The sequence below is a fragment of the Hetaerina americana genome, unplaced genomic scaffold (assembly GCF_022747635.1).
Source record: "Hetaerina americana unplaced genomic scaffold, ioHetAmer1.1.p SCAF_16, whole genome shotgun sequence".
NCBI classification, from domain to species: Eukaryota; Metazoa; Arthropoda; class Insecta; order Odonata; family Calopterygidae; genus Hetaerina; species Hetaerina americana.
This window is the reverse complement of record NW_027286719.1, coordinates 11100630-11122197: the sequence shown is the minus strand read 5'-3', so window position 1 is coordinate 11122197 and position 21568 is coordinate 11100630. Positions and strand designations below refer to the sequence as shown.

Sequence of the window (21568 nt, the reverse complement as noted above, 5' to 3'; positions counted from 1 at the left end):
AATAAATAAAAATAAAAAAGTGTTTTTCACTCAACTTCCCCTGAATCTGCCTCGACAGGATCACACTCGTGAGTTTCAGGTTAAAATTTCTACCCTTGTAAAATTAATAAAATAAGACTTTTTGGAAGTAGACATATACATAATACAATGGTAGCATCACGTATTCAATGCAGTAACATGATAAAAAATAAAGAGGGTGGGAAAGGTAATTTCATTGGTAAGCTAAACTAGGAAATTACATAGCATGTGTCTCAGTAATCTCTGTGGGAAGGAAAACCATTCAATTTTTGCTCTCTGGATTCACCATAAAAAAGACATCTTAATTGACTGTAGAAGTTTATGTTAGGTTTTCACTGGCTTGTAAAAGGAACTAGCATCATAGCTTTTACTCAAAGATACACAGTAACAATTCTGATATAATTTTATTTTTAAACAACTTAAAAAATACTCGATATGAGAAGTAATTTGGTCAAACTTCTACAGAATGCAAATACTTTTGTACCTTACTTATGATATATAGCCCTTTTGAAACATTCTATCTCTAAAAATATTCATCATTTCTTCTCTAATAACAAGGAACATTAAGTTTGCTATGTGAAAAGCTTTAAATTAAAATATAAAATTTTATCTCAATTCATGACTTTTCTAGATATGATAATGTAAAATAATATGTTATTCAAAACTGAGTTTCAGTATTTTATTTGTAAACATTTACATACAAACAGCAGCCAGAAAATGAAAAACGGGATCCACTGCATGATTAATAAAATAACTGGAGATTTCCACTTTACAATACATCAATAGCCAACATTAGTTATATATAGAATTCTATTAACTATAAGTGGAACAAAATTTGCAATGTGGTGATTCATATCCAAAAATATAACCTATATATAATATTAAAAATTGGACATCATTTGCCAGGTAACATAGCAAATTATCCTAAGAAAATCTTTCTATGCTCTGCACTGATAGGGGAAACCACCCTCTTAAAACACATAAATCAAAATGGAATTAAGCAGTGTTCAAAATAGGCTTACTTCTTTTGACTAATTCTACTGGAAAGAGTGTGTTACATGCCTATAGCCATTAAAATGGTTCTTTGTAACACTCAGGTATATCACGAATATTCATAAATTTGAGATGACCCAATCAGGATCAGACTCAATTTGGAACATTATCAATTGTTAGGCCTGCTCCTTACTGCAATACAACTTGCAGGCTAATGGGAAGTGTTCCATTTCCACTTGAATTTCACATGCAGATTATATAAAGGGAACAAACTTTGCTCCAGATCATATGATCTTAGATGCTTCAGATGGTACTTCCTCGGTGCTCTCAAGAGCACCACCACCTGCTGGATGCTTGGGTGGTGTAACACTGGAAATCGTTGCTCCAACCTTTTCCACCTTCTCACTCCCATATGAGAGAGTCATGCCTTTCTTTAATCTAGATTCTTCTCTTAACTGCAGCCTTCCCCCTTCATCCGAAGAACTAACACTTGCCCCAAAATTGATCCCTGATGCTTCATCCCCTTTCCCCAAACAACCAGGTTCATCTGTTCCAGAGCATACGCCTTCAACAGAATCATGCTTTCCCACTTCTAATGCATTGCTTGCTGATGCTATGTGGCTAAATGCATCAGCCATGCTCTCTTGAACTCTCTGTTGTCTCTTTGGATCTCCAGATATGAGGCTGTGAACATTAGGAGAAGAACTTCTATCCCTGGGACATCCAGGAGAGTCCTGCTCGTCCAAAAACCTGTCCATGTAGTCACTGGAAGTGAGACATATTTTAGTATACATGAATGTCTATGGTACACTATACTTAAGTAAGGCAATAACTCATATTTTTTTGCAAAGTTCTGTCATTCTGTAGGCAGGATATTACAGTTAATTTTAATAAATTAATGGACTACATAGAATTCCATTTTTAAGTTGCTTGATGACATGCCTGATACAGGAAGTACAAGATAGATTTCAGAACTGGTGGTTTCTTATTCATGATGAAATTTACCCATGAGGCAATATTATAAAACAACTTTTATCAAAATTTTGACTGAAAAGATGCATGCATGAGCAGGCTATCTCAGCAAGAAGAGAATATTGTGAACAATGACACTTTTGTAAATATGAAATGAACGTACTTATGGTCATGAAGCAATGAAAACCGGATGGATACCAATGTATTGGTGGGTCACTAACATAGGAGGGATTTGTAAACCCTGAGTGTGCGTTTGTGTGAATACGATTTATGAGAGTGCTGTTATTCCTTAACACACCCTAGTAATCGAGGGGTTCTAAGTTGTTTTGATTTTTATTATTTATTTTACCTTTTTGGTGTGTGATTCAGGCATACATGGGTCCCTGTTTTTAATCACACCCAAGTGACCTAGCATGTGTGCCCCCTATCCTACCCCTTACTTGTAACTTTTTTTTATTCCCCAACCCCTCCCTTTTTAACCCAGTGCCATTTTCATTTCAATGACACTTTTTTTCAGAAAAGAAAGGAATTGATTTAAGTGTCCGTGACAGAATATCAAACTAAAGATTTTTCAGATGAAAAACAGGGGGAAGACAACTGTAAGCCAAGACAAACACACTGAATTGAGAATGAATGGGATAAAAAAGTTTTTTGGATTAAGGGTTTTCTCATCAGCTGGGAAAAAATCATAGAAAATATATTTAAAATGGAAAACTTCAACATATAAATTTTGATGTAGAAAAAAAAGGGACATGACATTATTACATTCTGGAATAGAATACCTGGAAAAATGAAGATTAAATACTAGATTAAACTTATTGTCAAGGTAACTTTTGTAGAAATTTACTTGCAACATCAAAGAGAATGCAAGCTGAACAATGCATCAGACCAGATTAAATTGGTAAAAACACTGACTATAAAACTGGTTAATTCAACACTCCCATTTATCCCTTAAACAACCAACAGACAAGCATATATAAACAATACAAAATGAAAACTCTGGCATACTCTGAGCAACCAAGAGTGGAGTTATGGACCACTGAAGTGTACTGCAAGCCTATTGATCGATACCTCCATGTGGCATCACACCACCACCTCTCACAGCAAAAGGCAGCTAACACAGATATACTCCCAGGGGAGCAGAACACTCGGATCATTAAAAAAAAACCAATGCCAACCATGTAATTTACAGTTTCAAAGTGAGAGCCTTGAAGAATAAATGATAGGGTCAACTGAAAGGGTAACCTGCAGCCATTGCAGCATTATAGGGAGAACAGCAATACAGTATTTAGGCTCGGGCAGACTAATGCAAGTATTTACATTTTTCCTTCAGTGTTTTTGCACTGAACAACTATGTTCCTGATTGAGTCTCTATGTCTGAAAATTTTCTCATTGGCAATTTAATATGCTAGCAGATACAGTCACAGATCAAACTATTCTAATTTAAATACTTTGTTTGAACAATATGATGGGGATGATATCTCTATACTTCCCGCCAGCTCTGGCAACAAGTGTACTGATTCACAGCTACAATCAAGAAATCACTCTAATACTTCAGGGTGACCATTCATTTTAAGGATTCTCATTACCTAGATTTTCCCTATTTCCACAAACATCTGTGCTGCCATTTTTCCTGATACTTTCATTCAACATTAGTCTAGATTCACTTTATCGAGGGACTTCATATGTGATGACTTTGATAAGTATGAAATAATATCACAACAACAAGAAACACTGTCCTCCTTGGGGAATCCCAATTTCAATATTATATCCCTGATTTGCATATCATGCTCTTTATGTTTTCTGAAAATTTGGCTTTTTTATTGAATTTTTTCCATGAGTTATTCCGGATTTTTGCCCATATTTCTTAACTGAGTGGCGTGTAAAAAGAGATAGCAACACATGCAACGACATTCTGTACATCATTTTTGCCCATTTTAGGATTTAATCCCTGGGGACAGGCAACAAAGGGCACATCCATATTTATCAAGTGATTTCGATTAATCCTTCATGAGTTTCTAAATTAACTTAATTTTGTGTATTGAGTCTTGGTTAAATGCATTGACAAAAGAGACGTCATAGACCAAAACCTTTCCCTATTTGAAAATAGGGAAACATTTACAGAAATAATATGAATGGACTACACTTATAATATTTACCATAAAATTCCAAAGCAAGAGAAACAGAAAAGAGGTGACTAGAACTTAAATGAGCCACACAAGACTCTCCGACAATTTAGAACTGCTGCTTGGAAAATAAAAAGGAATCCCATTTATAATCTTAAGGAAATATTGAGAACCAAAAATAATAGTTTCACTTAAGACATCATTTAAAAAACCATTCACATTGAAATCAGATGCCCATGGGTAAGGCCTACATTCCAATATGAAAATAGAAATATCCCTTCACTTAAGAGGACATATAAAATTCAGTCTGGTAGATAAAATTTTCAAACTTCAGAAATTACTTTTTAAAAAGAGTTTATAGTAGAACATCAAATGGCATTTTAAACTCAATTTTTTTAACTTAACATTTTAATGCTAAAAATGCCAGTGAAACAGACTTTTTAGATGGCGATGTATATCAGAGACTGTAACTAAGATGCAATACTAATCACCAAGGGCCAATAAATGTTTAATAATGGCTTATACTTTTCAGTTATGAATTCATAACTACCAACTGAAAGGTTATCATAAAGTTTTGAGCAGCATTTACAAGAAAAAATGTCCACCTACAGTATTTGTCTTAAGAACAAGAACAGGTTCACTCTAATTTAGCTCATGCTTCAACATTGAGGAATGTTTTTTTTCTGAGGAAATCTGTTCACAGAACTTGAGCTTCTGCGGCTGATTGTTCTTCTAGTCAAGTAGTAAATAGTAATCTGAGCAAGAGCTCACAATGAGGAAACTGCAATACTCAAAGAAGAGAACAGTGGAAGCAAGGATGCAGTGGGTGGACAAAATGTGCGTTCATTATTAGTCAATGGACCAGACACACACACAACTGGAGAGACAACACTATAGAAGATAGAAGCCTTTGGTGCTGGGGGGTGAAGCATCATGCCAAAGATGGAATGGGTATCTTAAGTGTGAAAGGAGGAGGTTGACTAAGAAGTAGAAGGCATTATGGAACACTACAAGAAGGCAGACAACTATGGATACGACTATCTCTCATAAAGTTGAAATGGATTAGTTAGGAACATAAAATAAGGACAAAATGGACATTTTAATGAGGAAGATTAACATGTAGCCAAGGAAATTTGAATCTGAGAATGGACATTAGCCTCAATTAATATTCAGCATGGGTCCTCAATAGAACCTTGAGTTATAGCTCCAATGGGGATCAGATTGAGCGTTATTAATGGCCATCAATGGTGAAATAGGAGAAGAATGATATGTACAGTATGAGACAAAAAGAAATGGTAATCAAGGGGCAGAGTCACTCACTGAGGAATAAGATGACAATTAAAGAACTTAATGATGAGCATAGCTATAACCTTAGGTTAAATTATGGATTTGATCCACTGCATCCTTAAGTTTAAACAATTGCTAAGATTATAAGATCAATATTTTTCTTAGAAACAATTAATCACCCCTTTCTTATAGAAACCAGCATAGATAACTAATGCAAAAGAGTGAGTACAAAAAGAGCATGTGCTCTTCACTGGATGATGTATCTTTTTTCTTCAAGCATATCATAAAAGCATAAGAACAACTACAATCAATCATTACTACATTCACAGAATACAATTTGCTTTGAAAATATATAGAAATTAATAATACAGATTAAGACTATTACAAGTTTTCACCAAATAATTATTTTATGAAAAATTGTTATAGTCGTCGTACCTGTTATTATGGAACATTTCCACCACAGCACACCTGAATCAATTTACAAATAAAATACTTTGAGAAGGAATCATAGTCTGATGAACTTACGTGACTCCTGGATGGAGTGTATATTTCTTCTTTTCCAATCTTGCTTTGTTAGCAAAAATATCATGCCTCTCAGTTTTTTTCCACAGATAATAAAATTGAACAAGTTCCCCCACAGATCTTGTTCGAACCTGAAACAATGATTTTTAAAGGAATGGGTCAGAAAAACTTAGGAAGTGACTTATGATGCGCAGGGTTATAGAATCAGCTAAAATAATTTAGGAATTAGACTAAATTACAGAGAATGGGAAGAAGTTTAATCAATTAAATAATTTTATACTTTCCACATAATTTAACGAAAATTATGCACCTCTAACTTTGACTTGAAAGCACAGTTAAGCGGAGGTAATTTTTTAATTTTCCAAATTCTGGGAGATATCCAGTCTTAAAAAACAATAAACACAGTAATCAACCCGAAGGTCGGTTTAGAAGGTGATGGTAGAGTTCACCCAGTACTAAGCCCTATACGGCGTGTGAAATTCACACATCAGGGTAGGGGGACCAGTTCCTTTCCCTGTGCCGGCTGTGGTTTCCCAGGAAGACCTGGTACCCGAATAATCACATAGCCTGGGTGGAGCTGCAGGTGCCCAGAGTGCCTTGCCCGGGAATCGAACCCAGGACCCTCCGGTCAGCAGTCCAACGCTCTACCCACTGGACTACCGCGACCCGCATCCAGTCTTATGACTTGGAATTAACATGTTCAGCATTGATTGGCAATTTGGATAGCCAGGAGGGTGATAATGGCTGAAAGCTGCTGTTTCTGAATGGCAGTGGCGTATTCGTTCCTTACGGCTGTCTAGTTCGATTTAGTCAATGGGAATGCTTTGAGTAAAGCTATCATCCTTGGTTAGGTTCCATATATTCCAAAAGTGTGTTTTGCTTCCTGTGTTATTTGATTGTGAATGCATAATTTAAATTCGGTAGCTATCAGCCAGGGTACATTCTTTATGCGTACAGGAACTGAACCTGCTTCACTTCTCAACTCTGTCTCACAATAATAAATAAATGCCTCGCATTAAAAGTAACCGATTATTCAACTCGAAACATTTCCTGACTACCTTCAATTCATCCAGCAAGGAAATGCTCTTTCTCACTTGGAAATGCTCTTCCCTCCTCTATCAAAGTCTTCAATATTCCACTACCAATGTCTTATATCCATTTTTACTACCTCCTCTCTTCCCCTACCAACCCTAGAGCATCTTTATCTGTTTTCCTATCCAATTATTTCATTTTTCCATTCACTCCACCTAATGCCTACATCTTAAAAGATTCCAATCTATCCTCATCCTCCAAGTACATATGGTGTGCACTACTACACTCTTCATTGAAGTTTTAACCAGTCTTTTCTTTAAAACTGTAATTAGGATCTCTGATGTAAGCTCCATCCTTTTTGCTAAAGCATCTTTATGTAAAGCATTCCTTACTACTTGACCAGTTTTTTCTAAAATATTTCCTGAAGAGGGGAGCAATGTAGCTGATGTAGTTTATGCCTCCCAAATTTAATGTTATACTTTGCCCCCAATTTCTTGAGGAGCTTGTTATTTTATTTTCTTAATACAGATTCTCATTTCATATCCACCACACTGATTCAGCAATGCATATAGCAATGATTGCAATCTCTTGGCTGAGCAGCTTAGTAAAAGTGTAATAAATTTTTTTTTCCTGAGCTCAGTACACTTATTTTCCGGACGAACCCTGTATATATATATATATATATATATATATATATATATATATATATATATATATATATATATATATATACATATACATATACATATACACATATATACATATATATATATACACATATGCATATACACATATACATATATATATATATACATATATATATATATATATATATATATATATATATATATATATATATGTATGTATATGAGTATATGCATATGTGTATATGTATATATATATATGTATATGTATATATGTATATGTATATATATGTATATATATATATGTTTATATATATGTATATATATATGTATATGTATATATATGTATATGTATATATATGTATATATATAAATATATATATATATATAAATATATATATATATATATATATATATATATATATATATATATATACATGTATATATATATGTATATATATACATATACATGTATATATATATATACATATATATATACATACATATACATATATACATATATATATACATATAGAGGAGTTACCGAAGACATAAACATATCGATTGGGTCGTGCAATTCAATTTTTACCAATGATTTTGGCATGACACGGGTCGCCGCAAAATTCGTACCAAAATTACTCAATTTCGACCAAAGACAGCAACGCATTAACATTGCTAAAGAGGTAATTGAATGACTCTGTCTGCGACGACCCAGATTTGCTCCCAAGGGTCACAACTGGTGACCATCATGGGTTTATGGTTATGACGTGGAAACTCCTAAACACAAAATAATCCCAAAGGACTCTGCAGCACGAGCCAAGACCAAAAAAAGTACGCCAAGTTCGGTCGAATGTGAAAGTCTTGTTTGCAGTTTTCTTCGATTGCGGGGGCATGGTGCATCATGAGTTCCTGCCACAGGGTAGAACGGCAAATGAGGAATACTACTTGCAAGTTGTGCACAATTTGTGCAAAGCAATCAACCACAAATGCCCGGATTTGTGATATGACAATACCCCTGCTCACACATTGTTACTTGTGCGCGAATTTTTGGCCAAAAACAACACACTAATGATGCTCCAGCCACCTTATCACCCAGATCTGGCCCCCACTGACTTTTTCTTGTTCCAGAAAGTGAAGAGGCCCATGTAGTAAGGATGACACTGCACTACGATTGACGAGATAAAGACTGCATCTAAGGAGGAGCGGAACAAGATCACCAAAATTGGATTTTTGAAGTGCTTCAAGGATTGGAAAAAATGTTGGCACAAGTGTATAAAATCTAATGGGGATTACTTTGAAGGGGACAAAATAGATATTCATGAATAAATAAATAATTTTTGAAAAAACACAAAAAGTTGCAAAACTTTTTGAACAGACATTGTATGTATGAGTAGGATATCAAGTGTTAAAACTGAGGTTAATATAATAGAAATCATTTATTGGAATTCATAATTATTTATTCTTTTTGTGTTAAAGGTTGGCTAAGTGAAATAGATTCTCTTAAAGTGGGAGCCTAAATTACCTTCTTCAAATTATGTTGTGATTCAAAGACCAATACTATATCAGAAGTTATTGTTAGTATAAATCCAATAGAATAGTTTTTTAAATAATGATATGTCTTTATTAATGTATTTTCTCTCTGTTCTTACTAGCCATAACTCTGGAACATCCCATTGGCTTGATCCTCGCCTGTCCAAGTTTCAGAAAAAGTCGCTGGAAGAATGTTTAGATGATGAACTTCCCTATGGTTGGGAGAAAATTGATGACCCACACTATGGAACATATTACATTGATCATGTAAATAGGCGGACACAATATGAAAATCCAGTGATTCAAGCCAAGAGAGCTGCTCAAGGAAGTGGAAGTAAGTGCTAATGGTCTATTAATGCTCTTTTTGTTAATATAGATGCTTGTTATGTCGAAACAGTGACGGATGACTGATATTCAATACAAGGAGTTGATGAGAGAATTAGGTGAAGTGAACATACTTTGTGAAATTCTGGTATAATGCATATGGAATTACTGAATCTTTGTATGATGAATAATCCCTGAAATGCTGTTATAGAAAAAGACCTGCCCACTCAATGGAAAGTGAAATGTCAATACCATGAATTATTTAACACCTGGATGAAAATGGAATTTACAAAATTTCTCCCAAATTTCTTAGCCAAGGACACATTTTCCACCCCATTACCTTACTTATTTACCTAGGTATTTACCATGTCTATGAGGTTTTACCAATTAATTTTTTTCCATAGTACTAAATCATTTCACACCATAATGGTTTGTAAATAGATTCAGATTATAATTCTGATAGCATTGCAAAGTATTTTTTTCATTGATTTTTGTCAGTAAACAAATTGAATAGAAAAAATAATCATAAAATTATAGTCATCCCACAGCTCTGTGAGACTAAGAGTTCATCCACGTCAAAAGCTTCCATGAGTTTTTGCTTGGGAGGCAGCCTCAAGCCCTCCTGAGGCTGAGATGTCACATAGAAAAATTTTGAAACAGGAGAATCAAGGTGTCATAGAGTGCGGGAAAATTAGGAATTATATTTGAATGTCATTCTCATCACAAAAATGGAAATTTTTCATTGTTAACCCATCCAGGAGTTTTAAAAATCTCTTCTTCCCAGTATGATAGTCATTCAAAGTCAGATGAAATTTAGTGTGGTGTTTGCTGTTTAATGATGCCATTAAGTGAATGAATTGTAATCCTTACCCTGCGGGATTAGTGTAAAGATGATGACCAGTATGTAGAGGTGCCATTTTCCTGGTGACATAATGCTATGTCTCTGAAATATTTTTTATTTAACCCTTCAATTTACCAATGGAATGCCAATTTAGTCCTATGCCAACAAAATGTTGGTTAAGTAATTGAATGCCTGTCTTAGCCTTAATACTGTTGTTTGTTCTCATTTTTAACTAGATGCCATTTGAAGGTAATTTGTTAAGCCATGTGAAATGCGTGCTCATAAGTTTTTTATAAGGAGGTAATGAGTAGCCCATGATGAACGGTGTTATAGCTTTAATTTAAAAAGATTTTTATTATTACGTTGAAAATCACTATGTATTTGTGGTAATGTTTCAATTATTTTTGTACAGTCATTGAGAGCATTTCATGATGAATAAAATAATATAGTATCCATATTAATCAATAAATGATATTTATGATGCAATGCTTGTAAATGCAAAAGGGCACAGTAGAATTATAATGAGTTATCTTGAGAGGATAGGAAGAGAAAAGGGGGGAGGGGAAGTGCACAGTGATCACAAGAAGCGCGAATATTTCTCATGAGCTCTTGCGTAATTCATAGATGTTTCTTGAACACCTGGATATGGTAATTCTTGTTTATAGGGTTTTATGATGTGTGGAAGTCATATTCTCAAATTAATGTTGTTTCAACTATGTGCAAATAATAAATATTTTTATTTTTATGAATTTAGGGCTGTATTAATTAAGAGTTTTTGTTGTTTTGTTTAAGGCTCCCTGCCTGAAGGAGAGGCAGGCCCTTACCCACAATACAGAAAACCTCTAAATCCATCTGGAACCAGGTCCACTGGCAACCATTCAGGAGCTGGAAAGCGTTCAAACAGTGAGTTTATTTAATGGAATATATCCTCACAAAAACTAGCTCTTTGAGTCCCTCACTACATACTGTAGTCTCATGTGTTAAGGTTTTAAGCTCTAAATCTTATAAGGGCATCTCACCATTGCTTTTTGTTGATAGCAACAATATTAGTAATAACAGGTGCACATTTATACGGATATTTTAAAATGTATGGCCTTTTATTTTTGGACTCTCTTTCTATTTGCATAATTCATTTTGCTTCACTTTGGGAGATGAATTGTAAATAGACTAACCTGAGCCATTCACATAATGGAATGTAATAGTGTTTTTAGGTTCTCCCTCTGTAATGTTTTGTTTTGTTGTAAAAATTTGCAGTGGGAAGTGTTCGCCTTGTATTTTACTAATCAAAGTGTAGTCTTAATAAAACTTCCTATTTGTCTGCCAATTTGTACATTGTTGTTAAAGCCATAGAAAATATTGAAAAATTATTAGATTTAAATATAAGCCCTAGAAAACCTGGAAATTCCTTGAAATCATATGATACCTTGATATTTTGCGAATGAAATCATCAAATAATAACTGAAATAATAAAAAGATGTTTTGTGTCTTCATACTTTTGCAAAGTATGCATAAAAGATCCACAGGAAAGAAGAACGAAAACATTTTCCATCTTTGCTTGGGGTCACTTTGCCATTAGAATGTAAATTTGAAGTTTATCTGCTTTTGAGACGTAATCCTTAAAGGAGTGGAGAAAAATCTCCTTATACTGAGTAACTCCCAATGTAGTATGGACCTAAAATTCACGTGTAAATTAAATTGGCCATAGATAATCATTAACCTACATATTTCAAACTGAATGATACTCAAGGGTACAAGTACAGCATCTTTACAGATGGTAATGGTAACATGTTTTGAAATAGCACGCATTAACCATCATCTGTGAGCCTTTTTATAGTTTTATGCCACAAGTGCATTTTGAAGCTTTTATCTGCAATATTTTTATTATTTAATAATTTCAGTTGCACTGCAGCACCTTAAAAGCTCTTAAATGAATTAGAACTTCTCCGTGCCAGTGCATTGGTTTTACCTGGAGCTCGAATTGAATCCAAAAAGCATCAATACTCGGGGTCCAATTCCCTTACTCTTCTCTGGTAGAATAGTGAAATTTTCTCCTCTATCCTGCTTTGGATGCAAGTCTGCAGTTGGATAGGGAAAACTCTCTGCTGACCAGAAGGGAAAAGAGAGTGTGAATCCATGGAGGATAGGAAGTTCTTGTTCAAGTGATTCAGCATGTCAGTGAAATCAATCACTAGTACAATTACATATTAATTGGTTAAGCCAGAATTGATGCGTAGTGACAATTCCAGGTATTCATTTACAGAATAGAAGATATTATTTTTTAAAAGGTTAAACAGCTTTTTCTGGAAATCAGGTACTTTTGTTTAGTATTTGATTTCATGGGGAAGTTTATCGAGTAACCTTAAGCCCATTGCTTTGGGCCCATGAGCAGTATTGTGTTCTGACAAATGGTTGGTGCAGGTCATTGCAGGTCCTTGTAAGGTGACTATGGTAATTGTGGTTCGACTTGTACTGGGAAATATTACCCTTTGCTTGTAAGATGACATTAAATATATATGTATGCAAGGTACTGGTAATAAACCAAGTGTTTTGAAGAGAGGTTTACCTGGTCCATCGCAAGGAGCATTGCTCATGATACGTATAATCCTCTTTTGGATTTTGAAGATTATGCCCACATGGGGAGAGGAACCCCAGAAAAGGATACTAAAAGTAACAGGAGAATAAAATTTACTTTAGTAAATTGATAGAAGGACCTCTAAATTTACATAATATCTAATATTTCTAATGAGGAAGCGTAAGGAGCTTAACTTTCCACGTAATTTGAAAATGTGTTCCTCCCAAGGCATGTTTCTATGCAGGATTACTCCCAGGAATTGGGTACTGGAATTTTGGGGAATGCTCACACCTTCTACATCTACTGAGATTGCAGTGGAAACTTTGTTTTTATTAGTAAAATAAATCAGGCTGGACTTATTTATATTGGGTTTTAAGAAGTTATGAAGACAACATTCATTGAAAATCTGAGCTACTTCAGCTGCTCTTTTTGTCAAACTGTCTACTGAGGAGGCTGACACAATGATATTTGTATCATCAACATACAGTACTGGGTCTATTCCCTTAATGAACACAAGCTTATCTGGGAGATTGTTGATTTTAATCAAAAATAAAAAAGGACCAAGTACATAACCCTGGGGAACACCAAGTGTTACTTCTCTACCAGGAGAAATAAATTTGGAGCCATTTCTTGAGAGCTCAACATACTGATGCCGTTCACTTAGATAAGATTCAATCCATTTGTAGGGTGTGCCTCTTATACCAGAGCATTTCAGTTTATACAGGAGTAACTGATGATTGACGAAGTCAAAAGCTTTAGTGAAATCAAAAAATAATTCTAAAGTTTCAATTCTATTATCCAATCCTAAAAGTATTTGATTCACCACGTGATATGTGGCTGTTGTAGTGGATCTTGTTTTTCTAAATCCATGTTGAGATGTTGATAATAGGTTATATGTTTCAAGATATGATACTAGACGATGATAAACAACTATTTCAAATATTTTCCCCAGCTGGTTCAACAGGGATATTGGTCTACAAGAATTCATTGCCATTTTGCAACCTTTCCCTTTGTATATTGGCACGATTTTTGCTGATTTAAGAGGGGTTGGGAAAATTCCAGTTTTTAGGGATTCATTAATTAAGAACAGCAGCTGATCCTTAATAGCATTAAATGACCTTTTTATGACTATCCCTGGGATGTCATCTAATCCAGGACTAAATTTGTTAGGAAATTTATTGATTATGTTGGTCAGTTCCATGGCTTAACATGGGAATATATATAATGACTTACATGAGTTAGGAATATGAGAATAATTAGCTGAATTGACTGAAACTGTGGGATTTTGATGGGATAGGTAAAAGTCATTCAGAATGGAGGCCATTTTAGACTAATCTGGTATGGCATTACCAGCGGAGTCCTGCAGTTGAAGATCTTGTACATTATGTGGACCCTTGGATTCGTTAATAATTTTCCAAATCTCTCTAGATTTATTGTCTGCATTGGTAAGTCTATGGTTGATGAAAGATTTTTTAGCACACTGTAAGGTTTGGCGATAACTTTTCTTGAGTACCGAGTATTCCTGGCGATCAGCAGGATTTGATTTACTTTTGTAATACACAGCGGCATCTTTCATTTTCTTCTAAAGCCAGCGAATTTCATCAGAGACCCACTGACTTTTGTAGTTAACAGATGAGCTTTTGTTTTTTGCATGCTTCAGGACACGGGGAAAGCAGATTTCAAAGTAATGTAGATAGGTGGAATAGAAATATTCAAAGCTTAGGTCAAAGGACTTCAAGGAGAACAAATCGGACCACTCATGGGAGTCTAATAAGTCACAAAAGGCGATCATATTCTGATCAGAGAAATACCTTTTGTAGTATTTTTTACTTTCTTTGGATGTAGACACAGCAATTGTAGAAAGAGGTGGGTAGTGATCTGATAGGTTGGCATTGATGGTATTTGTTAGTTCAAGTTCAAGGTCGATATTAGTTAATACATTATCTAAAACTGTTTGCAAACTATTGGGTTCTCTAGTAGGTACTAGGTTCTTACTCTAGTAGGTTCACTGTTGGTAGCATTGATGTTGAATGACGTTAGTAAATCCATGAATTCCATTTAAGCTTTAGAATCGGCCATAAAATTACAATTGCAGTCACCTGCAATTATTATGCAAGATTTATGGATTGACCTATGGATTATTTCCAAGAGTTTCGTTAGTTTGGTCAGGAAAAAGCAAAAGTCACTCTACCGCAAACGATGAATAGACAGCACATAAAAAACAGTAGTATCCATTTTGAAGCAGGCAACACAGCATTCAAATGATTGTTCTTCATCGAGAAATTCGTATGGGAAACCAATGGGAATATGGGGAAAACATTCAGACGGTAGAATTAAAACACCAACATTTTTGTGAACTGTTCGGCAAAAGACACTAGCAATTACATACTCAGGCACTTGAAGAGAGTCAAGTTCACTCGCATTTAACCAATGTTCATTGATACAGATGACATGGGGTTGGTACCCGTTTACTAGAACCTCGAGGTCCAGTAATTTATTATGCATGCACTGAATGTTTATGTGCAAGAGCTTCGAATAACGGGTTATCCTTCTGGTGTTGGTTGGAGGCGTGGCTTTAAAAAAGAAAAATTACCCACGAACACATTTTTAGGCCAAAAGGCGGCATTACTGAGGGTTTCGTGAAAATCTTGGCGTATGGATACCCGAAACAATGTATAATTTCGGCGCGTTACCTTAAATTGTTCGATCTCCAAGTCCGTAGAGGTATCAATCTCTGGGATTTCATCTTTTACATAGTTTCCCAACTTGGTCACTGTTGCATCGGAGGTGAAGTTCCACACATGGAAATGAGAAAGATGAGGAATCCCCGAAAGAGAGCATTCTTTCGTAGATGTTCCAATGATCGGCGATTTACGGTGCCTATGTTTGTGGCTCACAGTAACAAATCCATCGTCTCCCTCAGCAGAAAGTTCTTCTATTTTCTTCTTCTTTTTCTACACCACTTTTATCACATTTCTTGTCAGCAATACGAGGTAGCATGGTAGTGATTGAGGGAGTAACACAAACACTTTTCGAGATTGGCACCTGTCGCCCTATCAAGTCACTGCTAAATTTAGTCCGATTGGAGGTCGATTTATCTGAAGCAAAGTCTTTCTCTGGGTTGACTTTTATGGTTTTCGCAAATAATACACCCTTACATACATTAGTAGCTTTTTTCATTGTGAGAGAATCTTTTGAAATCATCATTTCCTGTTTCAGCACGTCGATATCGGACGCCATGTTAGATGGTGCAAGCTTATTGGCACGACAGGAAAAACATTTCCAAAAAATATCTCTGCATTCAAATACGGCTTTCAAAAAGAGATCATTCAGATTAGTGCATTTGGAATGAAAAAAGTGTGAACATAATTCGCAATTAATTACTGTATCTGTAGAATTAAGGGAAATATTGCAGGAACTACACAGGCTTGCAAAGTAAGCGGCCACCATCTTGAATCCCCTATCAATGCAATAGATTGAAATCCATAATGATTGTTCTTTGGCATTAAAAAGTAGCGTCAAAATTGATGGCAAACAAAATTTCCTAAAAATTTGTGTAGGCCAATTATCTGTATTTTCTGAGATGTTGATGTGTGAAAATATCTGCCAATCTTAGGGCTGTGACTTAATTTCTAGCATTTCTCTCATAAGCCATGTGAATATTGGCAATTACCCATTGTATTTGTCATAAAGGTATAAATTTACAAATTAATTATGATATATTTTTCTGAAAAAAACACAAAACAGGTTTTTGATTAGGTTTTCTGAGGAAAATAATATTCATAATACACAACCATGAGAAAAGAAGTGTCCCCATTTTCCCTCCGGCAGTATGTATTGCAATGCTTAGCTCTTTGCCCGTTAAATTAACTATGAGCACTAATAACAGGCATTCTTTGACTAATCATGCAGTCATAAAAGTTGTACACAGATGGAGTGGTTCCACATTTGCTTCATTTCCAGAGCCAGTCCACTCACTAGCTGGGGTTCTCAGTTGGGGCAAATGGATAGGTATGAAGCCATTGATAGTTGCAATAGAAACCAACAAATATGGACACAATGAGACATGGGTAGACTTTTGATCATTAAAAATGAATGGGAAATGATCAACCCAGATAACGAAAATACCATTTAATCTATTCTTGACATGATAAATATAGGCATTATGCTATGCTGTTGGTTGTATTGTGATGACCCTTCTGCAGCCAATAGAATGCAATTTTTTCAATAAAATTCAGAGAAAGGCAATACTCATCAACACAATGCAGGTGTTAACTGACTTGTACACATAACCTGGCAAAGTTTTAGAGATATTAATGTTTACTAAATATCATACATGCTACAAATTATAGAAAGCCATGGCCCCATTTGACTTTCACAGAGGGAAACTCATGTTCCGATACTTATCTATTTTGGAGGGAGATTATTTATTTTCCTGATTTCAATTATTTGAAGTTGAAATCAGGAAATATTCAATACACAAACACTTTTGACCCCAATGAAGTTCAAATGTTAGATTAAACCTGTAACTATATTAGTTATGATGAGCAGAATCCTGGGTAGACAAAACTATGCATGAATGGATTTTACACATTTTCACCAGCCACCCTCCCCATTTCAAATTATTAGCATGCAGTCCAGGAGTTGTCTTGCATGAAGCACATAAAATGTGTTACGTTTCTTTATCACACATGCAGTTAATGAAACCCTGTATCTACGACTGGCTTTCTCGACTCGATTTCCATGAGTTGCTTCTCTCATCCCAAATTATGTAGTCTTGCAAAATAAACATTATTCGGAGCATCCATATTAAGCAAATGTCTGCTGCATGTATAAATGATAACGTGGTATCTTACTTGGATCTAATAATTTTACATGGAATCTTCTATACTCTGTGGTAGACATGCAATATTTTATGAGGTTTTAATGCGTGGAAAAAGTCAAAATTAGTAAACTTATCAGTTCTAGAAGAGAAGTTTTTTGTTTGACTGTGGATCCAGTTTTAGCCCAAAAGAACCAGGGGCAATGTTGCCAACCAATGTCAGGATTGACTTCATTATGTGTCCATTTTGGTCTTCCAACTAATTATTTGTGTTACAATCAAACAAAAGGGCTTTGTATATATGAAAATAAAGCATTGGAAAATTGGACAGCATGAGCATACCTTATTCTGCTGAATCAAATGGAAGTCTTTGCCATATGTTCTTAGTCCATTCTCAAAATTTCTGCACTCATCCTCAGACCAGAGGCTCATTGTATCAGTGGGAGGGACAACATTCATACGCCGTCTCCTCAGGGCCTCATCAACATTATATCCACATTGTAACAAAAGATATAGAGCCTGAATGGAAAAATGATATTATGAATCACTACAATGAAGACACCTATTTTATACATCTTAGAGAAACTAAACAAGAAAGTAGAGCTAACACATTTCCCTCACCCCACCTGCATTATTAGCATGAATGATACAATGAATTGGGTATTTCTTTGCATTGCAAGGGAGCTTGTTTAAAGATTCAAACAATGAATACAACCAAACAATAAAGTAATGGCCAATAGAATGTTCCATGCTGCTTTAGGGAATTCCCATCACATAGGACGGCTTTGGGGACAACAGTTTTGCCCCTAGTCCTGGAGGTGTCTTCAGGTCAAAGTGATTTGCATTGCAATTTGGCCACTAAGCATGGGAACTGCTGGCTTGCATGCCCTGATTGGCTGTCCCTCGATAAATTGAATTACCCTTCTCCACATCACATTAAGCATGTATCCATCTTCACAGTTTCATGCATATTAATAATTATTTCAAAAATCTTAACACATGGGGCAAATCTAATTTCCTAGGTATAAATTCTAGAAAGTCGCAAGCATTATAATATGGTACTCCTGATTGTTAGCATCCATTAAATAAGGGCAACTGTCAAATACGGATTGTACACTAATATATAATTATTATAGTACACTACATATGGCTTTCAACGTTCTATTATTTGTAAATATTATTAATATTCATTCTGTATTTACCAATTTTCTGCACGCATAAATAATATTTATCAATTTGACGTGCATAAAATTATATAAATTTACGTGCTATTTATTATTCACTCAATTTTTTATTTTATCTCACTTTATTACATTCATAATACTTTTATTTTCCATACTTGATACATTCTTAACTTTTGTTCGCATCAATATTTATGTAAAGGAGATAACTTCAGGCATCACTTTGTGGAAATGATACATATTTGCAAAAGAAACACTTGGTTTTTCCACATAAAATTTAATCACGACACTGAGCGTCGAAACCTAGGTCGAGATTAAATTTTATGTGGAAAAACCAAGTGTTTCTTTTGCAAATCAATATTTATATATTTTTAATCTTACGACTATGACTGCTGTACTCACTTCTCCCAAACATTTATTTTATTTTCATATACTTTATTATTCTTATTTATTATTTTTATTTTTCATTCAATTTATTTTTTTTTAAAGTGAATTTTTACTGTATTTCCCCATTGATAACATGCACCTTATGGATAACGTGCACCCAGAACTTAGTAGTTACCATGGATTTGTATAGATACCGTGTGCCCAGGGCTTCATAGTTATCTTGAACGTGTACAGATGCTGCGCATCTGTATATGTATATATATGTGCATGAAAATTATACATATATTGTAAGTAAAAATACATCTTCATCCAGACACTAATAGATGGTAACAACCAATGTATACATGAAATCATAAATACCCGTGGCTATATCCACTGTAAGTATACAGAAGATTAGAGTTAGGTAATTGAAATGAATTCGAATAACAGAAGGATCATGAAATAAACAATATTTACAAGCTAACACAATATGCCGCCTCATTGTTTTTTTTGCTATGATTTGGAAGTCGAAATGGGACATAGGTTTGTGCGCCCTTTTATTTGCTATATAAATTAACGTTCAGCGAATTAAACATAAAAAAATAAGAGAATGATTGAAATAGAATTTTCTTGTCTTGCTTGCTTTACTTCACTTTGTTGGCATTGGCGCTCAGCTGTTCTAGATGCCCTCCAAGTTCTATGAAAGTGCCACCTACATGGTGATTGTTTCAAACCTGAATTGAGTTGAGCTTTGGTAATTTAGAATTTTCTCAAGGAAATTAGCCATGGAGTAGAAAATCGTATACAACGATGTTTACGCTAGAAGTCATCAATTTTGCAAAAGAAAAAGGAAATTGTGAGGCTGCCAGAATTTATCCATTGATAAACCTTTTAACTCAAAGTTATGTTCTAGTTGGGAAAAGTGGATGTCTGGTAAAAAAGACAACACAGAATCGGGAAGGATTAAAAGAGTGTTGAAGTAGAAGTAGTATTTCGACAGCTGAGGTCATTTGCCCCACAGGGAATGGACAGGAAAGGATGAAGGGTGGAGAGAAACCCGGCGTCGGCATTAGTCTACTCTTTACGAAAGGCGCCAAGGGGTCCACAGCTTAACGTCCCATCTGACGGACGGCGTACTCACTCAAAGTGCCCTCCACAAAGCACCTCAAGTAGGGATCGAGACACCACTGAAAAATATTCAACACTGCCAGGATTTGAACCCATGCCCTCTGGGTCAGAAGACAGTACGATTAAAAGTGTCTTATGAAGAAATAAGCCAGATGATCCTGGAAATTTGGCAGGGTGCCAGAGTGACTTGGGTCAAAAATGGATTTAAAAACCTTTAGGCAATATTTCAACGCGAGTGCTAGAAGATGAGGACGAGTTAACTTTGAGTAGTGAACTCGATGATGTGCCAGAAGAGATAATAAATGCACTTCATTCATTTGATTTCTTCTTTTATCTCATGGATTTATGAGATGAAATAACTGTAAAAGTAGCAGATCTGTATAAAATAGAATGCAATTAGAAAGGCATGCTTCCAGACTAATTTATTTTTGCAAGACTTCTTTAAATTATTGTTGATATATTATTAAATTGCATAGGTATGTAAATGTTTGGATTTTTTCAATTTTCATCACATAACGCGCATCAGCATTTTTTCGATCATCTGGACATTTTTGTAGAGATAAGGTGCATGATATCGATGGGAAAATATGGTATTTTATACATTTATTCAGAAATTCATTTAAACCATAATGTGCAATTTTTCTTAGTGTTTTTGCTAACTGTATTGAAGTATCATCATTAATAACGGCTATTTTACTATCACTTATCATCTATATGTTGCTGACTCTAGAAATGTAGCATGTTAAATATTGTTTATTCCACACATCTCTGGTTCTGGAAATTTTGGATACAAAATACAAATTTGTATACAAATAACTATCTTCTACTGCAATATTATATAAAACACACATTTTTGTATTAATTTACTTCTGAAGTATAGAAGTATATTATCTGTTTTTATATTCACACATTTTGGCTTTGCCCTTGTACAGCATTCCAGTGAATGTGTTATTTCTATGTCTGTATTTAAGGTGCTTGACTGCTTGAATGTATAAAATTATCAAGACCTTTGATAATGGAACACACAACCTAGTGTATTGAAACTTCAGAAGATTAACATAGCATTGGATGGCATTTTAATTTCAAATGAAATATATTTTTGATACAATCATAGAGTCCTATCTGGTGTATTAAATGTTATTAATGTCTTGAAATTTTATACTTTAATAGATTTCTTTTCCTGCTCTCCTTACTTTAATGTTAATGGGAG

At 34.8% G+C, this 21568-nt stretch overlaps 1 protein-coding gene across 1 annotated transcript in view; it reads right to left on the bottom strand.

The window, feature by feature from the left end:
* Window positions 1–683: 683 nt before the first annotated feature.
* Window positions 684–21568, bottom strand: part of LOC139687010 (mesoderm induction early response protein 1-like) — a 38039-nt gene continuing 17154 nt past the window's right edge. The window contains exons 6-8 of the mRNA XM_071584093.1: window positions 18026–18202; window positions 5922–6049; window positions 684–1776 (exon numbers count right to left, since the gene is read on the bottom strand). Of these exons, the coding sequence (XP_071440194.1) occupies window positions 1296–1776; window positions 5922–6049; window positions 18026–18202 (786 nt within the window). The 3' untranslated portion in view covers window positions 684–1295. The remainder of the gene's footprint in view (window positions 1777–5921; window positions 6050–18025; window positions 18203–21568) is intronic.